The sequence below is a fragment of the Lampris incognitus genome, chromosome 21 (genome assembly GCF_029633865.1).
Source record: "Lampris incognitus isolate fLamInc1 chromosome 21, fLamInc1.hap2, whole genome shotgun sequence".
NCBI lineage: Eukaryota > Metazoa > Chordata > Actinopteri > Lampriformes > Lampridae > Lampris > Lampris incognitus.
The window spans coordinates 23,273,484-23,289,555 of record NC_079231.1 but is presented as its reverse complement, the minus strand read 5'-3'; the positions used below and the strand labels follow the sequence as shown (position 1 = coordinate 23,289,555).

Genomic DNA, 16,072 nt, shown 5'->3' with positions numbered 1-16,072 from the left:
TTATGGGGACATTTTATGGGTCCCCATGAGGAAAAGGGTCTATTTTAGGGTGAGGACTGTGTTTAAGGGCTAAGGTTAGAATTAGGATTTGGTTAAGGTTAAGGTTAGGGTAAGGGTTAAGGGCCAGAGAATGAATTTAGTCAGTGAGGGGTCCCCACAAGTATGGAGTGACATGGTTGTGTGTGTGTGTGGTGGGGGGGAGCAGTGGGGGCAGTGGGGAAGTCCCTGATTCTTCGCTGCATGCCATCCGTGGTGGTAGACAGGATTAGGGCGGCAGGTGGCCGGGGTGTTAGAGGCTCCTCCATGTGCCGCGAGTCGCCCATTTGATCAGATTAGCCGGTGACCTTGTCCAACAGTTATGCCCACTGCTGCCTAAAGGAACAGCCTCCGCCTCATTTCTTCACTCTCTCTCTCTCTCTCTCTCTCTCTCTCTCTCTCTCTCTCTCTCTCTCTCTCTCTCACTCACTCGCTCTCTCTCTCACTCTCTCTCTCTCTCTCTCTTTCACTCGCCCTCTCACTCACTCTCTGTCTCTGTCTCTCGCTCGCCCGCTCTCTTTCTCTCCCTCTCTCCCTCTCTCTCTCTCTCTAATCCAACACGTGCTTTTGCCTGTCTCCTGCCTTGTGGATTAAATCTAGATAAACCAAAATGACTAATAAAGTCTTTTGAAGGTTTCCCACTAAAGATCCAAACAATGGAATAGAAAACAGATAATCGTCACAGATTTTACAGATACTGAATCCGAGTCCAGTACACAGCAGTTTCTAGTACTACTTGCAGACCCTCCCCCTCCCACAAACAACAAACAACAAACCATAAAAAAAACGAAATAAATGGAAGAACAACACCAGGACACTGGAGGTAAGCATGTATGCACAGGCCTCCACACATGGGAGTCAGTCCGGATATGACGTTGAACAGAGATCAGGATGATTTCCTCAATGCAACCGGATGTGAGGCACGAAGGCGTGTGCTTTGAAATATCCCACGACACGAAGAAGGTATTTTAATTTCTGGTACCTCATCTGTCTGCGCTTGATTTACATCTATGTTCCAGAAATTCCCGCGAAAAAAAAGGTTTCGCTTTAATTTTGCTAATAAGATTTATCTTCTCTCCCCGACAAACGCAGTAATTCTGTAGTTACCGCGCAGGGTGCGGTAACAGAAAGGTCCGGTGAAGGATCCGAGAGCGAGAAGCGATCATCTACCTGAAACTAGCCAATAGCGTCTTGACGTCCACGTTCGTCTAAAAATGCCCGGCCGTGATTGGCTGTCAGTCAAATCAATCTCCCTCCCGAGCGAATCCCGCCCCGCCGCTTCCTTTCGTTTGGATAAACGACACACTGCGGATGTCCTCGGTGCGCTAAACGGGGACTTTAATCAGGAATCCGGAACACTTTATCCACATTAAAAGAACACATATATCCAAACTTACACATATATCCAAATTATATTTAAAAAAAAATCACTGTCACGGAGAGCGAACGCCAGCCAGGATGACCGTCGGAACTGCGTGGGCTAGCAGTTAGCTTAGCCTGCCGCGCTTCCGCGTCCTGTCAGACCGCCCTCGGTGCTTCCTGTTCGGGCGCAGCTCCGGGCAGGGCCGTGGTCCCTGGGCCCACCGGACTGAGCAGACCAGGCTCTCCCAGCCGCTCCAGCGCCAGCTCTCCCAGCCGTCAAACCAAGACAAACTTAGACGCAGACGTGGACAAAGACCCTGCATGGTGGGGCGGTGCTGGGTGAGGCCGCCGCAAACGTGAATTCGCGCCGCCATCTTCCCTCTAATACCACTCGGTGATCATAACCAGCTAAACGTATTTTGTGCCAGTTTCTGATACCTTCCTTCTGATACCTTTGTGGTCGTTTTAACCCCTGTCTCTGCAGTCTCTACGTCTTTACCCGCATATGTGAACAGCACAGTATGCTTTTCTAAAGGGTGGCTCTGGGTGTGCGGTGTGTCTGATACCACCATGTTGGTGCTGTTCCTGTGACGTCATGGTTAATGTTGCTCCAACACCATCACTGCAGCTGACCCGTCACGTTGTGGTGCTGCTGTGCCTTTGTGACTCGGGGGGGGGGGACGGCTGTGGGTTAGCGATCAGCTAAGTTAAGGTTAGCTATTAGCAAGGTTAAGGTTAGCTATCAGCAAGGTTAAGGTTAGCTATCAGCTAGGTTAAGGTTAGCTATCAGCAAGGTTAAGGTTAGCTATCAGCTAGGTTAAGGTTAGCTATCAGCAAGGTTAAGGTTAGCTATCAGCAAGGTTAGGGTTAGCTATCAGCTAGGTTAAGGTTAGCTATTAGCAAGGTTAAGGTTAGCTATCAGCTAGGTTAAGGTTAGCTATCAGTTAAGTGTTAGGTTAAGTTGAGGTTGAGGTTTTGCTGGTGTAGAGTTATGGTGTGTCACTTTAAATTACAGGCGAGGACTTATGACGTACACAAGTGGCGACCTCAATTGTAGCTTAGCACGGAATGGTGATTAAAGCTGGTTGGAGGTTGTAAAACTTAACCAGTCTACTGTGCAGTTTATAGGCACTTTACAGTTTAGGTTAGCTTTGGTATTTTTCCCCTTGTCACAAAGGCACGACGTCACAACAACGGGATTGGTCCGGTGCTATGATGGTCCTGGAGCAACCTTAATTAGGATGTTGTGGGAAAAACACCAACACGGATCGTGCCTGGGTGTGACAGGGCTCTCAAGTTGTGAACTGAGTTCAGGGTGAGATTTTGGCGGCGGTGCTGGTGGGGGATTGGTTGGGGTGGGGACGGGGGTCTGATCTGATAAATGACACATAAATTCATACAAATAAAAATATTTATTTAATTCATCATTTTTTTAGTGCAGGTAGAACTGGTGACCTGAACGAGAACAGGAGAATGTCACTTAACATGCGCAGTAAGCCCGTATACATGTTCATTATGAATACAAACGACAGGGTTGATGTCAGGTTACAATCTGTCTTACAGTAAAACACCAAGCTCATCAATCTCACTTTTTTGAATATTCCAAATGATTCAAGCGGCTTCTCCACTGTCTCATCTACTATGGTGTCCTCATCATTTTCTTCCACTGACACCCCAGCTGTCTCCTCCGCTGTCTCCTCCACTGCCTCCTCCACAGTGTCCTCCACTACTGCCTTCTCCACAGTGTCCTCCTCTAACCTGGCCACCTTTTTAGGGAGCTGATCCTTCACAGCGAAGCATGAAAGAATGCTCATTTGCCTCTTCCCTGACATCTTTGAAGACAAATGCAATAATTAATAATTATTAATTAAGGTCTGGATAAAATATGATGAAATAGCTGTCAAACAAAGCATAACTTTTATCTCATCTTAAGTTGGTAAAGTCCTCCTACAAGTTGGTCTCAAATGCTTTGTGAATTACTCTTAACAAAAAACTAAAAACTTTTAGTGCAATTTATAAGTACTCTTAGTGGTGGCCTAAGAGAAAAGCTTTATGAATAATGGGTCCTGAACTAAGACTATAAAACAAGTGTCAGTATAGCTGCTGAAATTTGCAGGGATTCAACTAGCTAGCTTAGGGTGACCGTGTGAACGAGTTGAAATGCGTGTGTCTCACGCCCAATGCGTGAGACTTGAGAGCCCCGGTGTGAGGTGCTTGTGAGGCTGTCGAACATGTGTGATTGGGGTCCACTTTTACAGGGAGCTCGTGGTAAAGTCTTGATAACGTTCCTCCAACACAAACGGGAACGGGAACAGCTCAGAACCCGGTGGAAACCTAAAGAGTGCTGGACATAATAAAACACTGTAGGTAGGCCACCCAGTTAGCATCCGGATGTGGGCCACTTCAGGCAATGATGCGGCACTGGTGGCCTTCTTCTGGCCCTGACAACATGGATGTGAGCCTGAAGTGGCCCACATGTATAATAACAAATATGGCACGAATATGCCAATCAACAAACAATATCACATGTGGGCCTTTTCTGGCAAAGGTGCGGAGCTCTGGGCAACATGTGATCTGGATGTGACCCTGAAGTGGCCCGTGTGGTAAATGGTGAATATGGCCCAAATATCACAAAACAAATATGGGCCACCTTTGGCAAATATGTGGCACATGCGGCATTGCTATGACTTGGTTCTGGCCCAGATCTGGCAAACAAGAGTGTAGTGTCGGGTGTCGGACTGGTCCGGGCCGCAGCAATTTTGCTATCTGGGTGTAGTCTCCTATCCATTCTTTAAGTTTTGTTTTCTTGAAGAAATTAACATTTTTGCCCTGGAGTAAAATATTTGAGTTCATTGCAACGCAGTTTCACTTGTGTGTGAAGAACTTTCGAGGAGCAAGTGCCAGAATTAGGCAGATGATTCGTGTTAATCCTACAAGATATTGACATCAGGTATGAAACTCAAAAGATGGAGATGATCTCCGGCATGGTCGGGCGTCCCTACAGACACATTTGATCGTGTCTGCGAGTGGGAAGCCGGATGTGGGTATTTGTGCTGGTCGCTGCACTAGCTCCTCCTCTGACGGCTCAGAAGAGTGGGGTAATTGGCCAAGTACAATTGGGGAGAAAAGGGGGGGGCAAAAGATGGAGATGATTAATTTTTCCCTTTTTAGAGGGAAAACGAGGCTTAAAAGCTCAATTCTTGCTAAACTGACCAGACTAAAAATATATTTGGATTTTAGTGTTTTGCCAATGTAATTATTCTCTCGTATAGGGAGACAAAGTTTTTCATGTTTGTCTTTCTCCTAAATTGCCTTACTTTTGAGCTCTTTAAAATGTATTTTGACAGGCTTTCCTGACACCTTCAGACTCGCTGCAATGCAAACCCTGAGAGCGTAGAGGCTATAGACAAAGGTTCCCACAGTCAGGTAACACAGTGGCATGGTTTTGTGCCCTCAGCGATCACTGCCTTAAATAGCCTGTGCACACTATAACACACTTGTGTTGTTGTGGTGCTGTACTTGATTGTTTATACCCTGTTTTGAGTGTTACTTGGGTACAGACTGTGAAAACAAATGTCCTCTATAGAGAACAATGCAGACTGCATCTGAACCTGACCTCTGTACCGACAGACATGTGGCTTACAACTGACCCATTTAGACAATGTAAGATCCCTATTTTAACTTCATGCTTTCTGCACCACTGCTGCTTTGTAGTTCCGCCTCTAGAAGGTTTAAATATCTGCCCCCCCCCCCCACACACACACACGTTTAACCATCAGAAAGGAGACGGCAAGTTGTATTAATAGGAAGCATTTGTGTCCTATGTTACAATATGAGTCTTCAGTGCTGTCCGCAGTAACTGAGGAAGAACATAGACTGCAACGGCTGATGGCTTCATGGAGGGCTGTTTGATGGCTCCCGCTGTAAAACTCCACCTTTTCTCCCAAACTGTTATATCCATACCGCTTCTCTATGAAACATGTGATGAACTTTGCATTCATTATCACTGGACGTCTGAGATGTTGTAGGAATCAGAAGTGTATTCTGGGGTGGATCCCAGTGTAATTTACCTTGGATGAGTTGATTTAAATCTAAATGTAGACTTTAATCACAAATAAGGTTAAATACTCACATGAACCGAGTATTAAACTGGAATTCCTGCAAATAATGTTGGTGGGCCTGATTAGACGCAAGTGGTCCAGAGGGTGAAATGTCATCTGAACCGGGGGGGGGGGGTTCTTAAAGGGACAGTTCACCCCAAAATCAAAAACACATGTCTTTCCTCTCACCTGTAGTGCTAGGAACTATTTTCTTGGACCGAACTACACCTACATGAAACTGCTCATAGCAAGGTCTTTGGATTATATTGAGTAGCCGGGTCCTGATTTCTGGAAAGAGACATTACTGTTTGACAAGGGGACTAGAAACTTTGCAGCAAGTAGCTATACAAACACTTATATCTGAAGCTCTGATTTCTAGGCCGCATGGTGGTGCACTGGTTAGCGCGGTCGCCTCACAGCAAGAAGGTCCTGGGTTCGAGTCCCGGGGTAGTCTAACCTTGGGGCTCGTCTCGGGTTGTCCTCTGTGTGGAGTTGTCATGTTCTCCCCGTGTCTGCGTAGGTTTCCTCCAGGTGCTCCAGTTTCCTCCCACGGTCCAAACACATGTAGGTCAGGTGAATTGACCGTACGGAATTGTCCCTAGGTGTGAATGTGAATGTGAATGTGCGTGTGTCGGCCCTGTGATGGTCTGGCAGCTTGTCCAGGGTGTCCCCCCGCCTGCCGCCCAGTGACTGCTGGGATAGGCTCCAGCATCCCCGCGACCCTGAGAGCAGGATAACCAGTTTGGATAATGGATGGATGGATGATCTGTATTGACACAGCTTGCCCAGATAGCATCCAGATGTGGGCCACTTCAGGCAATGATGCAGAGCTGGTGTCCTTCTTTTGGCCCTGACAAAATGGATGTGAGCCTGAAGTGGCCCACATGTATAATAGCAAATATGGCCCGAATATGCCAAATCAAATGTGGGCTTTTAATGGCAAAGATGCGGCACTCTCGGCAACATGTGATCTGGATGTGACTCTGAAGTGGCCCGTGTGGTAAATGGTGAACATGGCCCAAATATCACAAAACAAATATGGGCCACCTTTGGCAAATATGTGGCACATGCGGCTTTGCTATGGCTTGGTTCTGGCCCAGATCTGGCAAACAGGAGCGGACTGCCGAAGTGCCATCATTCCACGTGGTATGTGGGCCGGATCAAGTGTCGGGTATGGGACGGGTCCGGGCCACAGCAGTTTTGCTATCTGGGTGTCTAAATGCCTGTTACTGTCTCTAAATGCAGATGAACAAACCTGACGAAGCCCATGAATAACTTCCAAGTGTTTGTGCCGTTTCTGCTCCACCTGACGCCTTCCTGTGACCTGTGCACAGGGCATGGACAAAACACGCGGTTTTGAAATACATTATATTCGTTTTTGGTGTATTTTTTGTGTCGTCTCATTGTCCCCTTTCTTCCCCCACAGGTCTTGCAGAAGCTTGGGAAAGCGGACGAGACGCGGGACACGGCCTTCGAGGAAACGGTGGTGAACTTCAACAAGCAGATGGTCAGAATCTCTCCCGCCTTGTCCGTAAAAACTCTTGCACGTCCTTGTGCTTCATTGATTCTCGTACCGAGTCGTGACAGCCTGGGCAGCGCTGCACCAGCCGTTCGTAAACCTGCTGCTTATGTTTATGTGTGAAGTTGTTACTCTTGCCGTCAGCTGGTTTCAAACCAGCGATTTACGATTTTCGGTTGCACCGCTCAAACTCAAGTAATCTGTTGCTAGGCAGATGTCCCAGCAGCCAGCCAATCAAAAACTGTTCACACATTTAAATATGGAACCGCGAGCTGGCCTCATGGGACGATGTCATACCAAGATGTCCGCATCATCGTACAAATCAAGAAGACAGTCGGTATCATGTAAAACCACTAATATTTCCCTGTTTTCAAATAACAGCTACAAATAGTCTCCACTTTTTTTTGATTGTCCCCCTTTTTTCTCCCAAATTGTATCCGGCCAATTACTCTGCTCTTCTGAACTGTCCCGGTCGCTGCTCCACCCCCTCTGCCGATCCGGGGAGGGCTGCAGACTACCACATGCCTCCTCCCATACATGTGGAGTCACCAGACGCTTCTTTTCACCTGACAGTGAGGAGTTTCACCAGGGGGACGTAGCAAGTGGGAGGATCAAGCTATTCCCCCCAGTCCCCCCCCCCCGAACTGGCGCCCTGACCGACCAGAAGAGGCGCTAGTGCAGCGACCAGGACACATACCCACATCTGTGTGTGTACGGATGCCCAACCAAGCGGGCGGTAACACGAGGATTCAAACCAGTGATCCCCGTGTTGGTAGGCAACAGAATAGACTGCCATGTCACCCGGATGCCCCATTTTTTGTGTTTTTTGTAGTTTAAGTTGGATCTATTGGTGTTATTGCTGCTGTCTTGATAAAATGTTGCAGAGCTCCGTTAAGCTAACGACAACGACAGCGCCTCCTTTTTGGTACGTGTAAGAATTCAGTAATAACTAAGTTCTTAGTAATGTAGCGCGAATTCAGGGGGCAGGCGGGGATCGAACCTGGGTTCCCCGCTCCCACAGATAGCAAAATTGTTGTGGCCCAGACCCGTCCCACACCCTACACTCCATCCGGTCCACATACCGCATGGAATGATGGCACTTGGGCGGTCTGCTCCTGTTTGCCAGATCTGGGCCAGAACCAAGCCATAGCAATGCTGCACGTGCCACATATTTGCCAAAGGTGGCCCATATTTGTTTTGTGATATTTGGGCCATATTCACCATTTACCACACGGGCCACTTCAGGGTCACATCCGTTTTGTCAGGACCAGAAGAAGACCATCAGTGCCGCATCATTGCCTGAAATGGCCCACATCCGGATGCTATCTGGGCCATGGGTGACCGTGCTAACCAGTCAACTAAAGGGTCCGGCCCGTTAGCCAGAGGCTAGCGAGTCTACACATCCGTGGTCGTTACAGTAATAACAGTTGGGGTGGTGCAACCCATGTGTATTTAGTGTGGTGTAAATTGTGATTTAGTTAATACTTGTGTGACAAATACGACTTTTACACATGAAATGGTGCAGTGCTGCTGTTTGGATAAGGCTAGCAGCGGGTCAACACGGTTGCCATGATTAAACGTGTCTCCGTTTCAGTTTTGAATTTCAAATGTGTGGTTAACATAAAAAGGTAACAAAAGGTTAACAAAGTTATCAGCAGTGAAGTTTTCTTCACGCTGCCGCCAGTTTGTTTTTTCGTCTTTTGTTCTAAGAAAAACAGCATGTCAAAGGTCAATACTAGAATGAATGTCTTTAAATGGATACTTTGGGCATTTTCTCCTCCTTCCTCTTCCCTTTCTCCTCTTTATCCATCCATCTGTATACACCCTCCCAAGCAAACTCCTGCTCACACACATTGTGTTGCATTTTCAGGCAGAAGGCATTAAATTGCAGAAAGACTTGAAAGCCTACCTAGTGGCAGTTAAAAGTAAGGAAGCACGTCTGTCTTTGTGAGTCCCGTCGGTTAAAACCTGACAGTCCTACTGACTTGCTGTTTTTGCTGCATTTGGTTTTGAGTCTAGGTTTGCTTTGGTGTGCTAGTTAGTGCATTGACAGCAGGACCAGCGGCAGACAATTTACTGTCAGTCTAACCACATCTACTATATTAAAAATAATATTATATAATATATTATTATATATATTATATAATCTAATATGTTTATATATAATATGAATAATACAATTAATTATATACAATTAATTTTATTATTTATATTATATACAAATATATTATATAATATACTATTATATATATAATATCATTATATAATATAAATAATATATTAAAAATTTATATATATTCATGAAAATTGAAATAACACTTAATTTGGTATTGTTATCTACCACAGAAGGAAACTTGATCATGACAGATGAAGTTCAGTGATGAAGCTTTGCAGAAATTCTACTTGTTTTTAACTGACTAAAGTGAATTGTCTCTGTCCTTGGTTTAGATGCTATACGTACCCTCTCCTCTACCCAAACACTAGTGTGCTGTATGTCTCAGTGAAGCCTTCCTTCATGCATTTATTCTGCACATGCTGTACTCTGCATTAGGACAGTGTACGTTGACATCGCTCGTCCGGTCCTCTTTCCTTCTCCTGTGTGACCCTGTCTCTGTGTACGCTGTCGCTGCTCTGCAGCATTTGGTAAACTCTGGGTTGCTTGATTGCGATTGCTTTAGAAAATAATAGTATGTATGTATGGATCTGCTTCCGCCCTTTTTTTTCATTGCGTGTACATGTGTGTGTTTGTGTGTCTGCCTGTTTGTGTTGACTGTCTCTGTTGTTTCTCTCTGCGTCTTCTTAGCCATGCACGATGCGTCTCGGCGGCTGCAGGACTGTCTGGCGGATATGTACGAGCCAGAGTGGTTTGGCAAGGAGGAGGTGGATGCCCTGGCAGAGGTGAGATCAGCCAGCATCACGTGTGTGTGTGTGTGTGTGTGTGTGTGTGTGTGTGTGTGTGTGTGTGTGTGTGTGTGTGTCTCCTGGTATCTTCTAACACATATCTAATGGCCCCTCGGCTATAACCCAACAGCATGTTCTGCTGAACGACTTGTATGTGTCCTAAAGATATCATGCTTTCCCCATTTTCTTTATTTCTTCCTGTTGCAGTCCTGTTTTGTTCTTCCAGCTTAGTGGTTTTCAAGGGAGGGGGGCCACCCAGGGCATCAGGAAGTGATTCCAGGGGTCAACAGATGATGTGCAGAATATGCAAAAATATTTCCACATTACGGGCAGCATGGTGGCACAGTGGTTAGCGCGGTCGCCTCACAGCAAGAAGGTCCTGGGTTCGAGCCCCGGGGTAGTCCAACCTTGGGGGTCGTCCCGGGTCGTCCTCTGTGTGGAGTTTGCATGTTCTCCCCGTGTCTGTGTGGGTTTCCTCCGGGTGCTCCGGTTTCCTCCCACAATCCAAAGACATGTAGGTCAGGTGAATCACCCATACTGAATTGTCCCTAGACGTGAATGTATGTGTGGGCCCTGTGATGGCCTGGCGGCCTGTCCAGGGTGTCTCCCAGCCTGCCACCCAATGACAGCTGGGATAGGCTCCAGCATCCCCGCAACCATGAGCAGGATAAGTGGTTTGGATAACGGATGGATGGAAGGGATTTCCACATTACAGGATCTATGTTTTGTGTTCGGTGAAATTATGATTATTTTCTCCAGTCTATTAGATTCTTCCAATATATAATCAAGACAGAACCTGAAAAGGGAAAATAAATTAGCAAAATAAAAAAAAAATCATTTGGTATTGAAATTGTTCCCTTTACATCTGCAGCAGGGGAGTCCATAGAATTGCCTTGTTTTGTGGGACAATGAGCCAGAAATCTTGAAAGCTGATTTTCTAACCTTCTCACTGCCTTTCTTCTGCTCCTGTCTACCTTCTTTTTTTTTTTGCTTTCCTTTATTAACTGCATGTTTCTCTCCTTCAATCCGTCCATCTGAAGGAGATGATAGAGAAGGAGATGGACAATAACTTGGAGGTAAACCCTGTAGACGCTAGTGTTTCCTGCAGCCTCGTTCAAACCAGCCTACTTTTGTCCCCGTAAATACATTTTCTCAGATCATGATTTAACCACTAGAGGAGAAAGTCTGCAGAAAAGACCACGCCGACATGCTGTTTCTGCAGCCATTTTACTTGAACTCATCATGCATTGCGATCACAAAATGATTCCTCCTGTTTTGGTCAACACTGTGAAACTCATATGAGAGGGAGAAAAGCTTCACTGCCAGTCCAGCTCACTTTGTTTGGCTATGAAAACTAATTAATACATAACTAATACAATTCCACTTGGTTCCTCAACAGCATGTCGATAAAATTTGCCCCATTACATGGATAGAGATGCACCAGTTTCTGATACGAGCTGAACTTTAGGTATCCGCTAAAGTCCAATGCTAATAAAGGAGGAATATTCCATTTTACTTGTTTGCCATCGTGGAAATTGGTTTCATAAATTCACGGGAATTTAATCTCGTTTACAATCCAGATTTATTCTGAAAACAGAAACCAAGTCTCAGGTGCTCCGTTGGTTATCCATTACAGGAGCTGATAAAGAAACTACCAGTCATCACGAGTCAACATTTAGCTGCATTTACATCATGGCTGTTGTCAACGTTCTTCCATGGATGAGATCCATTCATTCTCTTTTTTTACTGAAATCCATTAAAAATCTTGTTTCCTTGGGCGTCCAGGTAGCGTGGCGGTCTATTCTGTTGACTACCAACAGGGGGGTCGGCGGTTCGAATCCCGTGTTACCTCCAGCTTGGTCGGGCGTCCCTACAGACCCAATTGGCCGTGTCTGTGTGAGGGAAGCCAGATGAGGGTGTGTCCTGGTGGCTGCACTAGCGCCTCCTCTGGTCAGTCGGAATGCCTGTTCGGGGGGGAGGGGGAACTGGGGGGAATAGCGTGATCCTCCCACATGCTGCATCCCCCTGGTGAAACTCCTCACTGTCAGGTGAAAAGAAGCAGCTGGTGACTCCACATGTATTGGAGGAGGCATGTGGTAGTCTGCAGCCCTCCCCGGATCGGCAGAGGAGGTGGAGCGGCGACCGGGATGGCTCGGAAGAGTGGGGGTAATTGGCCAAGTACAATTGGGGAGAAAAAGGGGGAAAAAAAAGAACTCCACCAACTTACCCACAAACCATGTTAGCGCTTCTGCACGCCGTCTTTGTTCTACCGGTGGGGGCCTAGTTTCTATAGCTGCTTCAAAAGGGTCGTTTATGGTTTCAGACTCTTCCCTCAGGAGGCCTCAAAATGATGGAATGAACTCCTTCCTGTCTTCTATCAGAGTTACAGGATGGATTACTCCATTCCAGACAGACTTAAATGTGCTCCTTTTCCAGGCCTACCTTAAATCCCAGACGGTTTCTCAGCATAACTGTTGAACCGGTTTGTGACCTTGTCAAGCTAAATTTTAAATTCAGAACCACTGAAACCTCACGTCACTACTAACCTGTTGAGTGCTTACACCAGAGGTTTGGACTCGAGTCAGACTCCAGTCACAAATTTGATGACTTTAGACTTGATTTAACAAGACTGAAAAGTCTCGCAACATGGCGTTGACTTTAACACCCGTGACTCGTAACTTGACTTGGACTTGAGCCTTTTGACTTGAAGGACTTGACGCCTTCTCCAAACCCAAAGATAAAAAGCACATAATGACTTGTATAGGACGGTAAACTCAAAGTTAAGGACTTGGGACTTGGTACTTGACTCGGGACTTCGAAAAAAAGGACTTGGTCCCACTTTAAAGTGAATTTAGCATTGGACGACTTGTCCAACTCTAAATGCACATGACTGTTAAGATGCTGCTGCTGAACGAGGCTGAGTTTAACAGTAGACACAGATGGCTTAGCTTCCTGTGAGTACTACACTCCACATACAAAACAAGAACAAAACAGAAGATGTGATTGTTGAAACTGCACATGTGCATCTTGCAGGACACAGACATGCTTTGGACAGACTACAGTCAAAAGATCTCAGAAAATTCTTTGACTTCCATGGACTCGTACCTGGCCCAGTTTCCTGAAATCAAGGTCCGTATGCCTGTGTGTTGTGTGTTAAAAACTTATATCCCCTCTCTGAAAGCAGCATGGCCCAAGGATCATCATTCACTGTGAAGTAGTCATCATTTTGTCGGTCAAGGCGGCCAAAAGCCTTTTAAGAAGTGCAATCACTCGTTTTGTAAAAGCAAGTGCCAGTTCTGGGCGGCACGGTGGCGCAGTGGTTAGCGCGGTCGCCTCACAGCAAGAGGTCCTGGGTTCGAGCTCCGGGGTAGTCCAACCTTGGGGGTCGTCCCGGGTCATCCTCTGTGTGTAGTTTGCATGTTCTCCCTGTATCTGCATGGGTTTCCTCCGGGGGCTCAGGTTTCCTCCCACAGTCCAAAGACATGTAGGTCAGGTGAATCAAAGACATGTAGGTCAGGTGAATCAAAGACATGTAGGTCAGGTGAATCAAAGACATGTAGGTCAGGTGAATCAAAGACATGTAGGTCAGGTGAATCAAAGACATGTAGGTCAGGTGAATCAAAGACATGTAGGTCAGGTGAATCAAAGACATGTAGGTCAGGTGAATCAAAGACATGTAGGTCAGGTGAATCAGCCGTACTAAATTGGCGCTAGGTGTGAATGTGTGTGTGTGTGGGCCCTGTGATGGCCTGGCGACCTGTCCAGGGTGTCTCCCCGCCTGCCGCCCCATGACTGCTGGGACAGGCTCCAGCATCCCCGTGTGAGCGGCTTGCATAATGGATGGATGGAAGTGCCGGTTCTGTCAGATGGTAGACGGTCCATGTCATGTTCTGTCAGAACTGTGAAGTATGAAATAACTTGTTCTGTTGTTTATTTTAGACGTGCAAAATTCAGGGGAAAAAATCGATCCCCTTCGCCTGCACGTACGTTCTCATTCATCTGCACTTTACGACTTCACCTGAACCAACCTCCCCCCTCAGGCCCGCATAGCAAAGCGAGACAGGAAGATGGTGGACTTTGACAGCGCCAGGCATCACTTCGCTGCCCTGCAGAAGGGCAAGAAGAAGGATGAGGCCAAGATTGCCAAAGTAAGTGTGTGTGTGTGTGTATGTGTGTTTGGTCTACTGGTGTATGGATAAGGGCGTTGCCATGGTATTTAAGCAGTACCTCGTGTCTCACATTAAGCTCTGCGATACTGATCATAACAGGCCTCAGAGCGTCACCTTCTCTCACGGCCTCGTCTCAGCAGCTACATTAACAAGCGTGTTGCCTTGACCTGTTCTCATCTGACCACTTTTTACACCTCGTATTCTCTGCTTTTCCTTACCTTATTATCCTTTCTTTCTTCCTTACTTTCTTACTTTCTTACACTCTTTCGTCCTTTCTTTCTTTCTGTCTTTCTTTCTTGTTACGTCCTTTCTTTCTTATTTACTTCCTTTCTTCCTTCCTTCTTTCTTCCTTTCTTTCGCTCTCTCTTCTGCCCTCAACATCTCCTTTGGCTCTTGTCATATCCTTCATGACTTTGGTCTTTTTCAAAATTTGCATGTCTGTCTGTCTGTTTGTCTCTCTGCATCTGTCTCTGACCCTGCATCTGTCTGTCTGTCTCTGCATCTCTCTGTCTGTCTCTCTGCATCTGTCTGTGTCTTTCTGTCTCTGTCTCTGTCTCTGCATCTGTCTCTCTCTCTCTGTGCATCTGTCTGTCTGTATGTCTGTCTGCATCTGTCTCTCTCTCTGCATCTGTCTCTCTCTGCATCTGTCTGGCTCTCTGCATCTGTCTGTGTCTTTCTGTCTCTCTGTCTCTGCATCTGTCTCTCTCTGTGTGCATCTGTCTGTCTGTCTGTATGTCTGTCTGCATCTGTCTCTCTCTCTGCATCTGTCTCTCTCTGCATCTGTCTGGCTCTCTGCGTCTCTCGCTCTCTCCCTCGCTCTCTCTCTCTCTCTCTCTCTCTCTCTCTCTCTCTCTCTCTCTCTCTCTCTCTCTCTCTCTCTCTCTCTCTCTCTCTCTCTCTCTCTATGTATATCGTACATGTCTCTCTTCCCTGCATGGTGGTGTGCATGACTAGCCCGCAGCCCTGCTGGAGAAGGCTGCCCCCAGCTGGGCCCAGGGGTTGATCTCTGCTCACCAGGTGGCCCAGACTAGCCTCTCCTATAACCAGGTGACATGCTAACACATCTAGTAGCTCCCTGGTCAGCGGCCCTGCTCACTTCACCTCTTCATGCTCTGGCCATGCAATGTTTACTAATGTACCTGCTGCAAGTTTTTTTCTTCTTCTTTTTTTTGCTAAATATTAAAGTTGCACTTGAATTGGCACTCTTTTTTTGTCCCCTGTCTTTTTCCAAGGTTTGCGCCGAAAATGTTTTTACGTCTCCTTTCATTGAGCAGCCCAGTCTGACATCATTTTGTAGTAACATACAGCCGTCACAAGATGGCGGATGGTTCACTGCCCCCAAGCCCACTTCTAACAAAGTTGAAATTGCCTCAAAAAGGTTCTGATTGGAAAAACAACCAAGAGTTAAACATCATTTTTGATAGTGGACATCTACATTTTGAAGCAGCAATTTAACCACAAAACAGCTATTGTGAACAAGATGCTGACAAGAATGTGACCACGACTTGCCAATACAGTGGCCCAACCAGCCATTTTATTAGAAACGTTGCCCTGGCAAGTAAATTAAAATTCATAAGAGTGCTGCCGTCCGACATAAAAATTTTGCCAAATCATTATTCGGATTGACGAGACCATACCAGATCAGTCAGGGCTCCATACGGGATCGGTCACGGCTCCATACGGGATCGGTCGAGGCTCCATACGGGATCAGTCACGGCTCCATACGAGATCGGTCGAGGCTCCATACGGGATCAGTCGAGGCTCCATACGGGATCGGTCGAGGCTCCATACCGGATCGGTCAAGGCCCGGGTTAACAACATCCGCCATTGGTGCTGTGCCCTCACAGGGTAGCGATGGAAACTATAAAACCCGCTGTGGTGACCCCTGAAAAACGGAACAAGTTGAAAGAAGTAGAAGAAGAGTGCTACTATGAGACGGCATTTGACTCGTAGAACAACATCAGTAGGGGATTTAACTCGGTGTG

At 46.6% G+C, this 16,072-nt stretch overlaps 1 protein-coding gene across 1 annotated transcript in view; it reads left to right on the top strand.

The window, feature by feature from the left end:
- The window catches only part of bin1b (bridging integrator 1b), a 43,378-nt gene that overhangs the window by 8,679 nt on the left and 18,627 nt on the right, over positions 1-16,072 (top strand). Inside the window, exons 2-6 of the mRNA XM_056301337.1 lie at positions 6,925-7,005; positions 8,888-8,942; positions 9,821-9,915; positions 12,952-13,047; positions 13,959-14,066. Coding sequence (XP_056157312.1) covers positions 6,925-7,005; positions 8,888-8,942; positions 9,821-9,915; positions 12,952-13,047; positions 13,959-14,066 — 435 coding nt within the window. The remainder of the gene's footprint in view (positions 1-6,924; positions 7,006-8,887; positions 8,943-9,820; positions 9,916-12,951; positions 13,048-13,958; positions 14,067-16,072) is intronic.